Source organism: Colobus angolensis, unplaced genomic scaffold (genome assembly GCF_000951035.1).
Source record: "Colobus angolensis palliatus isolate OR3802 unplaced genomic scaffold, Cang.pa_1.0 Scaffold19, whole genome shotgun sequence".
Lineage (NCBI taxonomy): Eukaryota > Metazoa > Chordata > Mammalia > Primates > Cercopithecidae > Colobus > Colobus angolensis.
In genome coordinates, this window is record NW_012115043.1 from 1,601,251 (window position 1) to 1,620,617 (window position 19,367).

At 40.4% G+C, this 19,367-nt stretch overlaps 1 protein-coding gene across 4 annotated transcripts in view; it reads right to left on the minus strand.

The window, feature by feature from the left end:
- KIF23 (kinesin family member 23) overlaps positions 1–19,367 on the minus strand; it is a 35,858-nt gene that overhangs the window by 16,056 nt on the left and 435 nt on the right. For 3 of the 4 annotated variants that reach the window (XM_011940323.1, XM_011940322.1, XM_011940321.1), the window contains exons 2-10: positions 18,001–18,070; positions 16,567–16,695; positions 12,009–12,114; positions 11,629–11,765; positions 11,328–11,437; positions 10,435–10,605; positions 7,305–7,417; positions 7,030–7,151; positions 3,968–4,070 (exon numbers count right to left, since the gene is read on the minus strand). In XM_011940323.1, coding sequence (XP_011795713.1) covers positions 3,968–4,070; positions 7,030–7,151; positions 7,305–7,417; positions 10,435–10,605; positions 11,328–11,437; positions 11,629–11,765; positions 12,009–12,114; positions 16,567–16,695; positions 18,001–18,070 — 1,061 coding nt within the window. The remainder of the gene's footprint in view (positions 1–3,967; positions 4,071–7,029; positions 7,152–7,304; positions 7,418–10,434; positions 10,606–11,327; positions 11,438–11,628; positions 11,766–12,008; positions 12,115–16,566; positions 16,696–18,000; positions 18,071–19,367) is intronic. The other variant, XM_011940324.1, reaches the window with a different exon arrangement.

Below are 19,367 nucleotides of genomic sequence, written 5' to 3' on the forward strand. Positions count from 1 at the left end.
TTGACCCAAACTCCTAATGTTCTTTCTTCTTCCACTGTGCTCTCAGGAACACATGTTCTTATTAACAGATTTCCCTGCAACTTCAAATCTCTCACAAAATAATCCATTGATAGTTTTCCCTAGTGGTCAGGGGTTCTTAACTTGAGGTCGACGTTGTCCGGGGGAACATTATGGGGTGTCTGCATACTTAGATGGAAAATAAATTACATTATTTATTTTTACCAAACTCTAACTGGAATTCACTAGTTCCTTCAATTATGAATGCAGGCCAAAAATCACAGCATTAGTAGTACCTGTAATTGGTATCAATACAAACTACAGATATTTTTATAGCACATTACAGTTTGTTGCTCATCAAGATATTTATGTTCATCATTACCCTGCATTTATTTAATCAGACCTGCTGCTGTGTCTTTAAGGTATTAATAAAGAAGCACACAAATTACTGTATGACAAACTTAAGAATACTTTTAAAACACATTTCAATGCAATTGGTTTTCTCTGTAATTCTCTCTGTGCTATACCTTCAGAAATACTATACCAGGAAAGGTCCACAGGCTTCACCCTACATCCATGGCATACAGCCCGGCAACCTAACAGTTTATCTCCTGCTGCAGCCCTGTAGACTTTTGGAATAAAAAAAAGCTATTTGTTTTCTAAAGGCTGACATTCTACAAGTATGGTAAACAGAGGGAGAGGCCAGCAACATTTTCCTAGCTCCTCCCTATTGCCTTGAAATGTTCCTCCTGCATGCCAGCCCCTGGTTTATTTCAGTATCCATGAGAACAACAATCATTCTCATATGCTGTAGTCACAGGGTCCCAATGTCCCAACTCTGGCAAATCTTTATCTCTATTCCATTACAGCTAACAGGCCAAACCCTATCCCTCAGAAGTGTACCACCTCTAAGAACCTGGAGCCTCTGCCATATGCCCCAACTACAATATCCTTTTCTGCTCTCACTCCCTAACTCTTGTCACACCTGCACCTTACCCATATTTACACTAACAGTCCTTTCTAGCTTTTCCCCAAAGCATCCAAAACTTCAAGTTTTAACTTTCTTCCCAAGCCAACTCTTGTCCCATCAAAGTTAATCCTTCCTCTTGGATCTAGATTCAGATTTTCCTGCCACTTCTGGGATCTTGCTCCACCAATAATCATCACTTTCATGTTTATTAACACCTAGTAGGTAAGCGGCACTGGGTAGACAATGACAGACAGCACACACACAGTCCACTCTCATTAAATTCAAGTGATTCAGACAAATTGTAAGGGTCCTTTGGCCCAGGGTAGGGGCAGCTCTAAAGGCCCCATTTGTCACCGCTGGACTTAAACATCTCTTCAGCATATGAATAAACTCAAGTCTTTACTGTCTTCTAATGTACATACACAATGTGTGTGCGTATTTTTTCATCGTTGCATAATCCCTCAAATCCCTTTTAGTTATCACCCTTCTCTGTCCTTCCCAAGCTAATAATCAAGGGCCTGTTGTTCCTCAAGCTTCTGCTCTCAGCTTGTTCCTCTCTATTCGCTATGAATTATTTTATCTCACCCAATTGCTTCAATCATTTTTCTACTGGCAAAGCCTAAACCTACAAACCTCAAGTCAAATCCCTCTCCTTCCAAATCCATGTACCTTTGCATCCAATTACAAGGCACTTTCACTTGCATAAATTGAACATTTCAAACACAACTCATTAACTGCCTACACCTGCTCCTAAAACCGCTTCTCCTCAATCAAACACCTCCTTATTCTCCACATTCAGGTGGACCTACTTCCTAAGTAGCTCTCAGTGTTGTCTGACCTTTGCCTCCAGGTCACACAATTGCTTGCCTGAATTGCTGCAAAAGGCTCCTAACTGCTCTTTCATATATTCAGGCTCACCCCGGTAAATTATTTCTCTACACTGGCAAAATGATCTTTCTAAAAGACTAATCCTTCTTTAAGGGGAGGCTGTATGACACAGTATAAAGACACAAGCTGTGAAAGTCCAACCAACCTGGCTCCAGCCTTGAGAAATTTAACCTTCCCAAACCCATTTCCTCATCTGAAAAATGGGTATGATACAATCCTACCTATCTATTGTATCTAGATACTACAATACACACTAGACCCTTAATAGTTGGCAGCTAACATTATTCCTTCAAGATAAAATTCAAACTTCTTGATATGAAAGACAAGGGTCTTCATGACCTTGGCTTTCTCTCCTGTCTCAGTTCTCATAGTTCACCAACCTACATCCTCTACTTCAGCTACTTTGACTCTGCCATATTATCTCAGGACTAAGCAACTGCCTCCTGGGACAGAAATGTTGCCTTTAATCCTATCCTTCTTCATACAGTTCACTCCTACTCAATTTGTCACCTTCCTACTCCCAGATTTGTTTAGGCAGCCCTACCCTGCACTCCCATCATACTCTACTCAGAAAATCTAGTTTATCTACCGATCTCCTCTACTAGGATGGGCTCTCCCCAGCAGGACTGTGTCCTTTGTATCTGTGTTTAATTCCTGGCACACAGTAGGTACTCACTACATGGTTATTAACATAAAACACAACACGCAAGGTGACAGAAAACCCAGTTACACTGATTTGATCACACTGGATACATCTATCAAAATATCACATATACCCAAAAAGTATGTACAACTCTATTAATTTTTTAAAAAACTACAAAAAGGCAACAAGACAAAACATGCATAGATTTTAAAAAACACATATATAGATTGGCTATGTATCTATTTAAAGCCTTCAATTGACTTATGTTCAGAATTTTCCCATCTCTAGAAGCCAATTTTTACCACTAATAAATACTGAAATAACATTCCAAGGACCCAATACTGACCTACAATACTAAAAATAGACTTTTTTATTTTGAGACAGCTTCTCTGTTGTCCAGGCTGGAGTATAGTGATATCAGGGCTCAAGCAGTTCTCCCACCTCAGCCTCCAAGTAGCTTGGAACTACAGATGCACCACACCCAGCTAATTTTTTGTATTTTTTGTAGAGATGGGGTTTCATCATGTTGCCAAAGCTGGTCTTGAACTCCTGGGCTCACGTGATTCACATGCCTTGGCCTCCCAAATTGCCAGGATTACAGGTGTGAGCCACCGCACCCAGACTAATTGAATACAACTTTCCTCATTCTTAAAGAAATCAGGGTATTGTAACAGATTGATACCAATCCAGTATAATTATAAACTTAGCCTCTAAATTATCTAATGGAGGACAATTATGCTTAAACCATCCATCGAGGCTGGTTACAGTGGTTTATTCCTGTAATCCTAAGACTTTGGGGTGGCCAAGGTGACAGATTACTAGAGCCCAGGAATTTGAGACCACCCTGGGCAACATAAGGAGAACCCATCTCTACAAAAAAATTGTTAAAAATTAGACAGGCATGGTGGTGCACACCTGTAGTCCTAGCTACTCAGAAGGCTGAAATGGGAGAATCAACTGAGCCCAGGAGTTTGAGGCTGCAATGAGCCATGATCACACCACTGCATTCCCTCCTGGGTAACAGAGTAAGACCGTCTCAATAAAATAAAAACTAAAAAAAAAAAAACAAAAAACAAAGAACCACCCACTGGCCAGGTGCGGTGGCTCACGGCTGTAATCCCAGCACTTTGGGAGGCCAAGGCAGGTGGATCATGAGGTCAGGAGATCAAGACCATCCTGGCTAACACAGTGAAACCCCGTCTCTACTAATAATACAAAAAATCAGACGTGGTGGCGGGCGCCTGTAGTCTCAGCCACTCAAGAGGCTTAGGCAGGAGAACGGCGTGAACCCGGGAGGCGGAGCTTGCAGTGAGCCGAGATCGCGCCACTACACTCCAGCCTGGGCGACAGAGCAAGACTCCATCTCAAAAAAAAAATAAAAAACCCCCACCCATTGATAAGCAGATAATAAACTGGCGTTGCAAGTTTCTGAAAGTTAGAGCAATAAATAAATACTATGCTTTACTCACCAGCTTCACGTAATCTGTTTCCTTCTGCTCTGGTCCGGTTAGTTCTTTCACTTCCAGCAAGATCTACCAAGGACAACTGACTTACAGTGATTTGTTCTTTTTCCTAAAAAGATCACAAAGCCAATAACTTAAAATGGGTTATAACTGGTTTACAATGTTCTTTAAATAGATTCATATCAACAAGCTAAGTCTTAATGAACATTTGCACAGAACAAAATGCACAGGATAGGCAAAGGGTTCATATTTTAGGGAAGAGTTTGCTAAAAGAGTTTGATAAATATACTCATGACATTAATGATTACTTGTCAATTGGCTGGTCTTCCTTCTTCATCAAACAGTAAGGTCCCTGAGAGCAGGGACTCTGTCTTTTACTACCTTATCACCAGCATGCTGCACAGTGTCTACTACTCAGTAGGAACTCCGCAGATATTTGCTGAATAAGAGTCTAGAACAGGATTATCCTAAATTCTTCTATAATCGGATGTTTAATAATCTTATAATAACCTAATTTCATAATGCTATAAATAATATTTTTTGGGGGGGCGGGGGAGAGAGAGTCTCACTGTGTCTCCAGGCTGGATTGCAGTGGTGCCATCTACGCTCACTGCAACCTCCCCTTCTTGGGTTCAAGCGGTTCTCTTGCCTCAGCCTTCCGAGTAACTGGGATTACAGGTGTGCGCCACCATGTCCAGCTCATTTTTTTCGTATTTTTAGTAGAGACAGGGTTTCACCATGTGGACCAAGCTGGTCTCAAACACCTAACCTCAGTTGATCTGCCTGCCTCAGCCTCCCAAAGTGCTTGGGATTACAGGGGTGAGCCACCATGCCCAGCAGATAATTCTTATAAAAAGAAGTGAAAGCCAAGTGGTACCTAACTGATGCTGTAATATTAGACGTGATTCAATGGAAATCAGGTATATATGGAAGGCTGACTTATAACCATTTTTCTTTTTCTTTTTTTTAAGACAGAGTCTCGCTCTATCACCCAGGCTGGAGTGTAGTGGCGTGATCTTGGCTCACTACAACATCCACCTCCCTGATTCAAACAATTCTCCTGCCTCAGCCTCCCGAGTAGCTGGGACTACAGGCACGTGCCACCATGCTCAGCTAATTTTTGTATTTTTAGTAGGGACGGGGTTTCACCATGGTGGCTAGGATGGTCTCAATCTCCTGACCTCGTGATCTGCCTGTCTCGGCCTCCCAAAGTGCTGGGATTACAGGCATGAGCCACCGCGCCGGGCCCTTATAACTATTTTCTAGCTAACAATTATTGAGTGTTGACTATAAGCTAAACACTGGACTAAGAATTTTACCCACATTACCTCCTTTAATTCTCACAACCTTATAAGGAGGTTTTATTATAGCTAGTCAGTAAATAAATAGAAATCAGCATTCAAATCCTGGAGGTCTTCAATACCACTCCTGTCACTTATAAACCTTCAGAATGCCACAATTTCATGATACAGTTTGAATAAATTACACTTTAATGAATTACAGTTATTAGATTATGTATACTCAGACTCATATGCTGTTACTAATTGACACAAGCCTTGTAGTGTGGCAGGCCCGGCAGTAAATAGTGATCTGCATATGGGGGACACTACTGGCCTATCAGCCAAGAGATGAACAACTTATAACACTGGCCACTTCCTAAACTATACCCACCCTGAAAAATGAATTACTGACATTTTAAAACCATTAACTGAATTTCCACTTACAGAATGAGTCACCATAGACAAAACAATCACAGTCTTATTTTATCACTTCTATCAGAGATTTTTAAAGATCTGCAAACTTTTTTTTTTTTTTTTTTGAGACGGAGTTTCGCTCTGTCGCCCAGGCTGGAGTGCAGTGGCGTGATCTCTGCTCACTGCAAGCTCCACCGCCTCCTGGGTTCATGCCATTCTCCTGCCTCAGCCTCCCTAGAAGCTGGGACTACAGGCGCCCGCCACCACGCCCAGCTAATTTTTTTTTGTATTTTCAGTAGAGACGGGGTTTCACCGTGTTCACCAGGATGGTCTCGATCTCCTGACCTCGTGATCCGCCCGCCTCGGCCTCCCAAAGTGCTAGGATTACAGGCGTGAGCCACCGCGCCCGGCCATGCAAACTTTTTTCACAGCAAAATTCAGGCTCTAAGATTCAATATCCAACTTCCGAAAACTATAATAACGGGGAAAAAAAGTTTTTAATGTCATCACCTACATACAGAGTCATCCTTTGGTATCCTCAAGGGATTAGCTGTAGGCTCTCCTACGGATACTAAATTTCACAGATACCAAATTCCATGGATGCTCAAGTCCCGTGTACAAAATGGCGTAGTATTTGCATATAACCTATGTACATCCTCCCATACACTTTTTAAAATTCTATTTTTTAAATTTTTTTAGACTTACTTTATTTTTTTGCAAAGACAGAGTCTTGTTTTGTTGCCCAAGCTTGTCTCAAACTTCTGGCCTCAAGTGATCCTCCTGCCTTGGCCTCCCAAAGTGCTGGGATTACAGGCATGAGCCACACATGCACCCAGCCCTCCTGTGTACTTTAAATCATATTTAGAGTACTTACAATATCTAATACAATGTAAACACTATGTAACACTTTGTTATACTGTATTGTTTAAGGAATAATGACCAAAAAAAGTCTGTACATGGTCAGCACAAATGCAGCATTTTATTTTTGAATATTTTCAATCCGCAGTTGGTTGAATCTATAGATGTAGAACTCACAGATACAGAGAACCAACTGTGTATTTATTCTAGAACAATCTTCATTGCAATAAAACCTCCTTAATTTAACTTTTTTTTTCGAGACAGGGTCTCACTCTGTTGCCCAGGCTGGGGTACAGTGGCACGCTCTCAGGTCACTGCACCTCTGCCTCCCAGGTTCAAGCGATCCTCCTGCCTCAGCCACACAAGTAGCTGGGATTACAGGAGTGCATCACTGTGCCTGGCTGATTTTTCCAATTTTACTAGAGACTGGCTTTCACCATGTTGGTGGGATTACTCTAATTCCAAAAATTAACGATAGAGTTAGAACCAGAAAAACTCCACATACTACAACTTTACCTGTAAGACATTGTCTCCATCTGCATCCAAGGGAGCCTGAACTAATTTAATGTTGAACACGCTATGGGAACGGCTGGACTCACGATTCAAATGGGTATTAGCAATACGTCTCTTTTTCTGGCCTATGACAACAGAGAAATCATTGGTCAAACCTGAACTCAGTCATTTCATTACACATGCTTTCTAGTAAGTCAAAAAAGACTGCCATTAAATTTAGTAGCAACTCTAGGTGATATTTATCATTCTGTATTTTTCTAGTTCTAGATGTTTCTAACCTCTCCAGAAAACTTCAAAAGCCTCCTCAGTAGATTTCACTTCAACTTCTGTACATCCTGCAACATACATGTTATGGTTCTTATCTTCACGAAGCAATTTAGATTGTGGAGGTCTATGGGAAAGAAAAAAAAGATTAGTTTCCTAAATTATGAGATGCCAGTACCTTCATTTAAGACTAAGACTAAAATGCCAAGTGACATGACATGTTATTCTTCTAATGAAAATATATATATTTTATAAGTATATAATGTATAATACTCCAGAGAAATATTAAACTTAGATAAGATTGTAAAGCTAAATAGTCAAGATTAGTTACATAACAAGATAACAGAAACCAATTTTGTTTTAAAAGCTTCGCTCTAATTTACTCTAAGAAAGTACAGGAAACAATACTTACTAAACAATTTAGAGACCAAAGTAGTATTACAGCAACATCACATGCACAGGTTAAGCATCAAAATCTAGTATTTTCCTAATTTTAAAAGACTAGCAGATAGAACCGGTTCTGACCTCCTCGGCAACAGCAGAAAACAAATTCAGAAAGAGTTTGGTATATACCAGGAGTGGCAATCTTTTCAAAGTGGCTTATGAAGTTTTAGTCTGTATGACAAGATGAAGGTTGGGTAAGAGAGCTACCTGTTTGGTCTTAGTTTTGTGAATGGTGAAGGTAGAGACATGTACCAGTCACCATCACTGATAGTCAACAGTAGATCTGTCAGGAAGCAAGGAGGGCTTAGAGACAGCAGGCAGCCCAGTGACAATGGAAAATAATCTACATGCAAACATGCCACAGAATGCCAACCATAGTATAACTGCACCCTTCTCCTTAAGAAAAGAGCCAACACCATCACATACACAAAATCTGTGTTCCTCATGGGTGTGCTGCAACTGTTCCACCTACCAAAGGAATAAGGTAGAAGTTACTGTTTCTACAGCAGCCATCTCACACCAACATGTTCAGTCCAGACTATGTGTCATATCTTAATGAATCACAATGAGTCATATCTTAAAAACCCTCCACTTGTAACAGTTTTTCATTGTATTAAAAACTACTAAAAGTTAACTGGCTTAAAAAAGCAGGTCTAACACCAACCTAACAAATTAAATATGAATTCAGTGCCAAACAAGCACCCTTGTATGTTCATTCAAGGAGTTACCCAGAAAGGTTACAAAGCACACAAGGTATTTTTGTCAATCTTCTTTTGTATAACTAAATAAAGCCAAGATACGAACCTTTGAAAATAATCTCATTTAGAACAAACAAAAACTTGGCACGTGGGCATACATGAAAATGGATACACTCACGGCCGGGCGCGGTGGCTCAAGCCTGTAGTCCCAGCACTTTGGGAGGCCGAGACGGGCGGATCACGAGGTCAGGAGTTCAAGACCATCCCGGCTAACACGGTGAAACCCCGTCTCTACTAAAAAATACAAAAAGCTAGCCGGGCGAGGTGGCTGGCACCTGTAGTCCCGGCTGCTCGGGAGGCTGAGGCAGGAGAATGGCGTGGACCCGGGAGGCGGAGCTTGCAGTGAGCTGAGATCCGGCCACTGCACTCCAGCCCGGGCGACAGAGCGAGACTCCGTCCCAAAAAAAAAAAAAAAAAAAAAAAACAAATGGCAAAGTAATTAGTTTGATATAAAAAGTAATTGTCAGGCCGGGCATGGTGGCTCACACTTGTAATCCCAGCACTTTGGGAGGGCACTTTGGGAGGGCACTTTGGAAGGACTGCTTGAGGCCAGGAGTTTGAGATCACCCTAGGCAACATAGTGAGACCTCTATCACTCCTATCTCTACAAGAAATTAGAAAATTAGCCAGGCATGGTGGCTTGTGCTTGTAGTTCCAGCTACTTAGGAGGCTAAAGTGGGAGGATCACCTGAACCCAGGAGGTTGGCTGCAGTGAGCTGACATGGCAGAGCAAGACCTTGTCTCAAAAAAAAGTAAAAAAGTAACTGTCTCACAACGCCTTAACTCTCCGATGTATTGCTCCACAACCTATCCCAAGTATTTTTACTATTACCAACATTCCAAGGGTAAATAAAGTTCTCACTTGAGGAAAGATTAAATAGAGCGAAAGAGTCTTCCTTGGCATAAACTCCTACGATTAATATTTTTACATTTAGCTTACTTAGCCATATTGTAATTGTTTTCCCAGTCAACGTGATGGAAATTCAAGGACTGTGGTAAAGATAACTGTATCAAAATGTGACTCACTAAGAACCACAGAAATACTTGTATCAAGTATGGCCTCAACCAGAGTCCACAAATTTTTCATGTAATTAAAAGCGGATATATACTGGTATGTATTCTCAGTCTAATGATTTTCTAAATCCAGCTGTTTCTCCAATAATGTTCCATTAGATATACACACAGTTAAATATAAGACACAAATCCTTGTATTATTTATGTTCTGAGAGGCCCTAATAAAGACAGCATTGAAGACAAGCCTTTAGCTTAAAAACAAAGCCATCAACTCAGGAACAAGATACTAACATGAAACATAAGATTCCGGGGTCAACTCTGGCACAAATGCAGATTTATCATTTGTGATGCCAAGTGGTAATCAGTCTTACGTCTCAGAAAGGCAAGACCCAAGGAAATCTAGGAGGTAGTATTTCAACTCTGGTGGAATTACAGTGCAGATATCAGTCCATATTAATGAATGATAGAAGGTATGTAATTATTACTTGTATAGATAACAGCTTTAGGCTCCAGTCTGTAGAAATCACCAAGACACAGGTGGTTAAAGAGGATACAAAACTCCCTTTACTGTGTCAGGTTCTTGAAAGGTAGTCCCAGAACACATCAATAGGGACACTTCCTTATATAATTAAGATCCTTCTCAAAACAGCCCAGGGCCCAGAGTTTTCAAAAGTAATCTCCAAGATGAATATTTGGGTCCCTCTTCTCCTTAGATGCTTTAACCCACTAGTTCCCTAATACAGCTACATACCTAGTTAATGATAAACATATTCAAACACCAAACTATGTGATATACAAATTATATCATTTCATTCTGAAAACAAATGCAAGCATTATTCTCATTCATAACTGAAGAAACTAAAGCTCCTTGAGGTAAAGTAACTTCGCCAACATTAACAGCTAAGAAGGGTCTCTCTTCACTACTTACTTCGGTTTTATGGGATCAAACGGGACCTCTTCCAATAGATCATATATGTAATTATTATATATTTCAATATAAGAGACAAATACACCATAGACACTATCTTCATCAACCTCTTCTGCTTTGCAGAATTCTTGTACAGTTATCATATCTGCAAACTCTGGATCTACTTGTCGTCTAAAAAAAAAAAAAGTTCAATTGCATGTGTTGTAAGTCCATTTTAAAAGTAAATGATCCCAGCCGGACACAGTGGTTCACGGCTGTAATCCCAGCACTTTGGGAGGCCGAGGCAAGTGGATCACCTGAGATCAGGAGTTCGAAACCAGCCTCGCCAACATGGTGAAACCCCGTCTCTACGAAAAATACAAAAATTAGCCAGGCATGGTGGCACGTGCCTGTAATCCCAGCTACTAGGGGAGCTGAGGCAGAAGGATCACTTGAACCTGGAAGGCAGAGGTTGCAGTGAGCCAAGATCATGCCACTGCGCTCCACCCTGGGCAACAGAATGAGACTCTGTCTCAAAGGGAAAAAAAAAGTGATCCCAAGGGGAAACTAACAGCTACAATAAATACCTGCAATTACAAGCAGAAATACACAAAGCAACTTTATTCATACTCACAGTTTGCCAGCAGTATTCCCACGTCCTCCCAAACACACAACAAAGGTTTTATACCCTCTCCCAACCCACAGTGGCATCTTCTTAAAACAGTGATTGAAAAAAAATGTGCTCAGAGCCAAAGAGAAAACATCTGAGCAAAGAACTTAGAACATTCCTTAACTTTAATCTCACAAAAGTCAACTTCTCTATTTAATGTTCACCATTCCTTATGTCTGGGCAAACCACAGGAAACAATCCTGTGCCCCTAAGGCCAGTGCTGCAGACAGATATAATTACTTACTTGCTAGAAGGGGTCTTTGCATTGGGCATAGCTTCTCTTTTCTGACGTTCTAATAAGGCATCAACCTCACACTGTATATCCATACTATTCCTATCATTAGATTTGAAAACCTGAAGTGGGGGCAAAAAAATCACACCACGTTTTGTAGAATTTAACTTAAATAGTAAGAAACATGCTTAAAAACTAAGGAACAGTTAAGGTTTCAAAATGAATCCAGTGCTTTGGTTCTTCTTTACTACTTCTGTATCCATCGGTGTCTTAGTCCAGCAAGAGAGTCACAACACAAAAGAATCATACTTACATATCGTTTAGCTTGAAATGACCCTATACTGTTAAAGATCATGTCCAAACAACGAGGAAGCAGCCCTCCTTCCCCTGGAGAACCAGTCATTGTGTGAGTTTTTCCACTTCCCGTCACGCCATATGTAAAAAGAAGACCTACAGTGTAACAAGTCACAATGAGTTGTATCTTAGAAGTTCCCCACTTACAGTACTTCTTCACTGCATTAGAAAACACTAACAATTAGCCAGAGGAATCAAAAAAGGCAAGTTTAGCACCACCCTAACAAATTAAATATGGATTCAACACCAAACATAAATCAAATATATAAATATCAAAAAAGTTTTATCAGAAGAAGAGAAAAAGGAAAATCCAACAAAACTCCAAGAGTCACATCATACCATTTTTGCCATGAATGAGGTCATCGACCAAGGGATTAGCCACAACATCAAAGAGTTCCTTCTGGGTGGTGTGAGTGCCAAATACTTGTTTAAATGAATACTGAGTCTGTGGAGAGAGAAAAAAATGCACTAAATGGAATTCCACTATTATCTAGGCTAAAAATACATCTACTTAATCTCAAGGTGTTTATGACATTTAAGATCTAAGTATGCAAAGAAAAAATATAATGGTCTTTACAGTTGGAACCCTTAGTTTTTTAGTTACTAAAAAGTCATGACATACCTATATTATACCAATTATAAACTGGTAAATGTTTTCAGTCACAACTACTAAAGACAATGTAGAAAACCTTTTTTTTTTTTTTTTTGAAATAGAGTTTTGCTCTTGTTGCCCAGGCTGGAGTGCAATGGCACGATCTCGGCTCACTGCAACCTCCACCTCCTGGGTTCAAGCGATTCCCCTGCCTCAGCCTCCGGAGTAGCTGGAATTATAGGCACGCACCACCATACCTGGCTAATTTTTATATTTTTAGTAGAGACGGGTTTCACCACGTTAGTCAGGCTGGTGTCGAACTCCTGATCTTAGGTGATCCACCTGCCTCAGCCTTCCAAAGTGCTGGGATTATAGGCGTGAGCCACCACACCCAGCCAAAAATGTAGGAAAATCTTAAGTCCACTAATACTTCTAATGTAAGGTTGATTTTGTTTTAATTAAGTGACAAAGATCAAAAGGTATTATAATGAGTCACGGTCACAGATTTGTGAAAATCTATAAGCATTATGTCACACATGACTTTACTGTTTCCTAGTTTTTCTTTATAAAGGTGTCATTTAAAATAGCATAGCACGGGCACAGTGGCTCAAACCTATAACCCCAGCACTTTGGAAGGCTGAGGCAGGAAGATCACTTGAGGCTAGGAGTTAAGAGACCAGCCTGGGTAAGCTCATCTAATAAAAAATTTTAAAAGTAAAAATAACAACAACAAAAAACCCGCAAAAAACAGTGTGCTGTGGTCGCACCATTGCACGACAGCCTAGGTAACAGAGTGTGACCCTGTCTCAAAAAAGAAAAAGAAAACAGACAAATAAAATAAAATGGCATAGTAGCATAATACCACATTTTGATGCACTATACTTTAAAATCAGAATATTATCTCATCTCTGAGTTCTTACATGAAATACATTTTAAATAATTGTGACCTTTAAGAAAGTAAGAACACTTCAATTATCAAGGCTCTCTAAATACGATTAATAAAATATCCTGTAAAAACAGCTTTAGAGTTCAAAAAGAACAAACAATCTTGGAACTGAAAGGATACACATAGGCCAATACTGAGAAGATAGATGACCTCACAGTTCTCATGAATGACCCCTCCTTTCAAGGCAAAGAAAACTGAGGCCCAAAGGTGAAACTTCTCTGAGCTCATGGAGTTAATTAGTATCAAAGCCGTCGTCAGTGCAATGTTTTTGTTTACTTTCTTTTTTTTTTTTGAGACAGAGTCTTGCTCTGTCACCCAGGCTGGAGTGTAGTGGCAGGATCTCAGCTCACTGCAACCTCTGCCTCCTACGTTCAAGCCATACTTCTGCCTCAGCCTCCCGAGCAGCTGGGATTACAGGCGCCCGCCACCACACTGGGTAACTTTTGTATTTTCAGCAGTGACGGGGTTTCGTCACGTTGGCCAAGCTGGTCTCGAACTCCTGATCTCAGGTGATCCACCTGCCTTGGCCTCCCAAAGCGCTGGGATTACATGCGTAAGCCATCATGCCGGGCCGCAATGCTCTTTTCTTTTTTTTTTTTTTTTTTTTTTTTTTTGAGACGGAGTCTTGCTCTGTCGCCTGGGCTGGAGTGCAGTGGCCGGATCTCAGCTCACTGCAAGCTCCGCCTCCCGGGTTTACGCCATTCTCCTGCCTCAGCCTCCCGAGTAGCTGGGACTACAGGCGCCCACCACCTCGCCCAGCTAGTTTTTTTTTGTATTTTTTTTTTAGTAGAGACGGGGTTTCACTATGTTAGCCAGGATGGTCTCGATCTCCTGACCTCGTGATCCGCCCGTCTCGGCCTCCCAAAGTGCTGGGATTACAGGCTTGAGCCACCACGCCTGGCCTGCTCTTTTCATTATATAATGTTGCCTTCTGTCAGAAAGCAGTGATTATTTTTAATCCCCATCAAACCTTTTTATATCTGCTTGATACCTTTATTTACACATACTTGAAATTTACTTAAAGAAGTAAAACTCAGTAAATCAGTGTTTAACTATATTATATCCTCAAAGACCTGCTCCTCCATAAAACCCCCCCAGACCATTCATTCTTGCTGAAGCCATATTTACTGTCTGATGAACAGAACATATAAGGTACATATTCCTTGGAAGTTTACATTATAGTAGAGGAAAGACAATAAACAGGTAAATAAATAGATTGTGGTTAAGTAATATAAACGAGGTACACAGAGTACAGATCAGGGGAGAGGGGCTGTGGGGTGCTGTTTCTGATTGCGCAGTCTATACAACCTGAGGTGACATTTAAGCTGAAACCCAAGAATGACCCATGCTAAGATCCAGAAAAAGTCCAGGTTAAGGCAACAGCTAACAGCCAAGATTCTGCCTTATCCAAGGAACTCAAAGGATTGGATAAATACTAAAAGATGAATGAGGGTGGAGGGTGGAGAGACAGATGGGAGGCGGATGAAGCAGGATTTTGTAAAGGTTTTGAATAGGAAAATGATGAGATTTTATGTTTTAAAAGAACACTGTCTGCTCTGTAGAAATGGATTAGAGAAGATTTCAGGTGGAGGCAGTTGGGCTTTGGCAGTCTTATCAATGATATCCAAAGCACACTCAGCAAACCAATGCCTGTCTGAGAACTGTTAGAAGACTACTTAAATGTTTAGAAAATTGTTTTTTGTTTGTTTGTTTTTTGAGATGGAGTTTCACTCTTGTTGCCCAGGCTGCAGTGTAATGGTGCAATCTCGGCTCACTGCAACCTCTGCCTCCTGGGTTCAAGTGATTCTTCTGTCTCAGCCTCCCGAGTAGCTGGGATTACAGGCACGCACCACCACACCCGGCTAATTTCTTTGTATTTTTAGTAGAGACAGGGTTTCATCATATTGGTTAGGCTGGTCTTGAAGTCCTGACCTCAGGTGATTCACCAGCCTTGGCCTCCCAAAGTGCTGGGATTACAGACATGAGTCACTGTGCCCAGCCAAATGTTTAGAAAGTTTTACAGGCATTTGGCACTGCTCAATTATCACTAATTCAGCATATATTCAATAGGCTCATCCTATGAAGAGATTATGAACTAGTTCCCTGTTGTCTAACTCACACGGGCAGTTCCATCTAGCACAGTTGTACAAAAGTCCTAGCTGTGATGCATTAAAAATAAAAAAGCTACTCCTTCATTACAGTAGCACTGGTCTCAGTGGTTAATAATGGGGCTCAGACTAGGGTGGTGGCAGTGGAGATGGAAATGAAAGGACAGTTTCAAGACACATGTTGGAATATAACTGATAGGAGCTACTAATGAACTAGTTATGAGGAGGGGCAAGTAAACGGTAGGTACCAGGTTTCTGGCTTGAGCAACTGGACAGATGATAGTGCCATTCTTTGAGAAGAAAACAAGGGAGGGCGTATTTAGAAAGGGAATAAGAAAAATCAAGAACTCCTTTTTGGGCATGTAAAATTTGAGATGCACATGTGACATCCAAGCAGAGATATCAAGTAAGTGGCTGAATGTTTAGAGCCAGAGAAAAGGTTTCGGCTGGAGATACAGGGAGAGCTGGAGCGGGAAACAGGGGAGTGCTGCTGACAAACAGGTTATAATGAGGATGAAGAGGTATACATCAAATTTAGCAGCAAAGAGGCCACTGGTATTCTTCTGAAGAGCAATTTCACAGGAATAGTAGGCACAAAAGAGTGAGTGACAGCTAGAAGTAGAAATGGTAGCCTGCCTGAATTAATCCTACTACATTCCCACAGTCCCCTCATCTTTAGCACACCTAACTTTCTGTCTTATTTATATGAGAATTATTTGTTTACCATAAGTCTTAAGTTATAGACTTTCTAAAGGCAAGGAGTATATCATGCTCATTTTTTTAAAATCTCCTTCCCCCATCCAGCTATTAGCTTAGCACATTTGCTAAATATTTTTGAGTTGGTTCAAAATTTTACTAAAAATAAAAACACTGCCTAGGAGGTTGATGCAAGTATACAATGCCTATTATTAAATGTTACTTTAATTTCCACACATGAAGTTGTATATATAAAACTGCCTAGTACAATCATGTATCATTCCACATTAAATCATTCCTAACACATGCTCTAAGAAACAGTAATACTCAGGGTAAGAAATTATCTGCTAAAAGCAATCCTCTAACTCCAGCATACCAAAGATATGTCTGTGCATCCCAGAAGTCAAAAACACTTTAGATACAGTGGTTATAATGAAGTAAATAAGTCTTTCGAAAATGTGGGCTCACAAATGAACTTTGTTACATGTAAAAATGTAAAAGTCATTCAGGAAACAACATATTGAGAAAAAATAACTTGGTTCAAATCAGAATTACCTCCTTATAGTCTCCATTTCGGTTCAGTCTATAGCCCTCAGGAGTATGAAGCTGAACAGTTGTGTTATTGACCACTTCTAAGCAACACTCTTGATCAGGAAAGCCCAGTGGGCGCACCCTACAGTATACCTGAAGAAATAAGAAGGTGCTTAAAGAACAAAGTTTGATCTTTTGCCTGATTTTTCACTTAAGCTTCTCATTCATTCCTTCATTCATTCAACAAACATTTGGTCTCTCAATTTTAGAGCTCTGTATCTCCAAGAGCTATGAAAATTAAAATCTGCTACTTGAGATTGACAAATACAAACATATATTAGATACGAGAAGACTTTAAATACACACAAAGTTAAAATAAATTTTGATAATAAAAATCAAATTGCAGTGTATTCACTACTATATTGTACACAAATAATAGTTATACTATTATCTCTAAAAGTCAACATGTCACACAATGAGATTTTTAAAACTGTTAGAATTTCTTGGAAATCGATGTCAATTTTAAAACTTGTCAGTTTAACCTGACATTTAATATACAAAGACTTTTTATTTATTTATTTATTTATTTAGAGACAGAGTTTCGTCGCCCAGGCTGCAGTGCAATGGTGTGATCTTGGCTCGATGCAACCTCCTGGGTTCAAGTGATTCTCTGCCTTGGCCTCCCGAGTAGCTGGGACTACAGGTGATCCACCCGCCTCAGCCTCCCAAAGTGCTGGGATTACAAGCGTGAGCCACCACACCCAGCCTACAGAGACATTTTTGAAAGCAGGGGAGGGGGCTTGAGGAAAACTCATTCAGGTGTGTGCAAAGCACCTGGTTCCTCTAACTCAGAGCCAACGACCCACTCCAGTGGCAGCAAGGGGTAGATTTAAAATACCTCAGAGCAAAGAACACTTTTTGTTTGCCATTTGCTGTTTTGTTTTAAAATTCTTATTCCTTTTGCCTGCTTCATTTTTCCTTCATAATTTAACATTTGCTTTTAAAAGCAAGTTCCCAAGCCAGAAACTAGTGAAGTACTTGAATTATGAGTAGATACTAGACTGAATTAAACTCGGTCCCAAGAAGTTTGGAACTCTCCTTCATGCCATCGGTTACTGTATGGCATGAACTGGGTTCATATGAACTCACTTCATATTCTTTGGGATGAATATGAACCCAGTTGGAGATTTTTAATTATCTAACTCGCCAAATTATAATTACAGAAGGTATGCAGTTGACAACCAAAGACTTCATTTTACTGGACTAATTAATCTTACAGAGAAAATTTCACAGCTAGAACTAGTTTTACAGAATTTAGTACATCCATTTAACTAATTGTTCTTTGATTATATTTCCACATGTCTTCTTCCTTCCCTTCCAAGCACACACATAAGACAGAAAGGACTGAAGAGATAAGTTTCTTAAACACACACACATAAATTCACAGGGAGACCTTACCCCAACTGGGTCTTTAAGGTTCGTTTGGGACCCTTTTTTCACGATAGGTTTCCGGGGTGTCTTAGCTCTCCTGGTCATAGATTCAAAAAATAACAATAACTTTTTTTTCAGTTCAACACTAATACAAAAGCCTCACCTAAAACTTACACAATCTTTCTATGTTATCTGTAAATTATCCCTTAGCAGTTCCAAAACACTACATCCCAAATAACATGAATAATAATCATAGTAGCAGAGGGTTTATGGCATGCGTAATCCAAAAGTAATTAAAATTTGCTTTAGAATACATTTTTGGTACCAAATGTACCTACTTATTCTCTGATTAGTTCTACACTTAAAATAGCTTGCATATTTTCTTGAGCAACAATTTAACAGAGGCACTACAAATTTGAAAAATCTACAAATAACTGCCCACACTTTACAGACTGACAACCGATTAACTTCAATACACTATAAAAATGCACACGGAGGAATCCATTTTTTCGACAAGATTTATGCCTGTACTTTCAAGGAACAACCAGTCATTGAATGCTCAAAACGATTACTCTTTGTCTCCAAAAAAATCTGGTCCCAAACTGCCAATTTATTGGTTTCTTAAGTAGGGACAATCAAAAAGTTATTTTGATTGATTTCACCGTTACTCTAGCATCTCATCTTTTTCCCTTCACATTTATCTATAGGCTAGACATACATTTAACATATTAAAATTAAGTGAGACTATTGGCTTTGACTGTAGTTTAAAATTATTTTTCAAAACATATTCTCAGATGAAACACAAGCAGATTCGTGTTGTTCAGTGCAAACACATTGTGGTGGGCTTAACTTAAACTCAACGTACATTTCTTATATATAAATTTTTTTCATCTAAAGATTTTGACTTCGGCCTCTTAATAAACAAGTGGCCTTTTGCAAACAACTCCCTAAATGGTAATAAAGCCAATCCTCTCCTTTGCACGACAAATACTTCTTTACCCAGGAATGATGCTGCGCCGAAAATATTGGCTTAGGAATGTGGGCGGGGGTTCTCTGCGGCCACAGAATACAGCAGAAGTAACTGGCCTGTGTTAAGCGGATGGGCTCGGCCTCAAGGATAGGGTGCTGGGCTAAAAAAAAGCTCGCGGCGATCACCGGTGCCAGGGCTCTCCAGAAACGGAGCCCACCTAACCATTGCCCATCCACACGCGAGACCACCCCCGATTCGCACTAAGTCGGCCAACTGCGCTCTGGAGGCGGCGGCAGCCAGCGAGGGAGAAGGGGAACTTGAGAAGGGGAAGGCTGTCCCGGGGACCCGAGGAGAACAGCCCCGCTATCGAGAAACGGGTGAGGCATAAAACACTCCCGGCTTCAGGCCGACGCTTCCTGGCCTC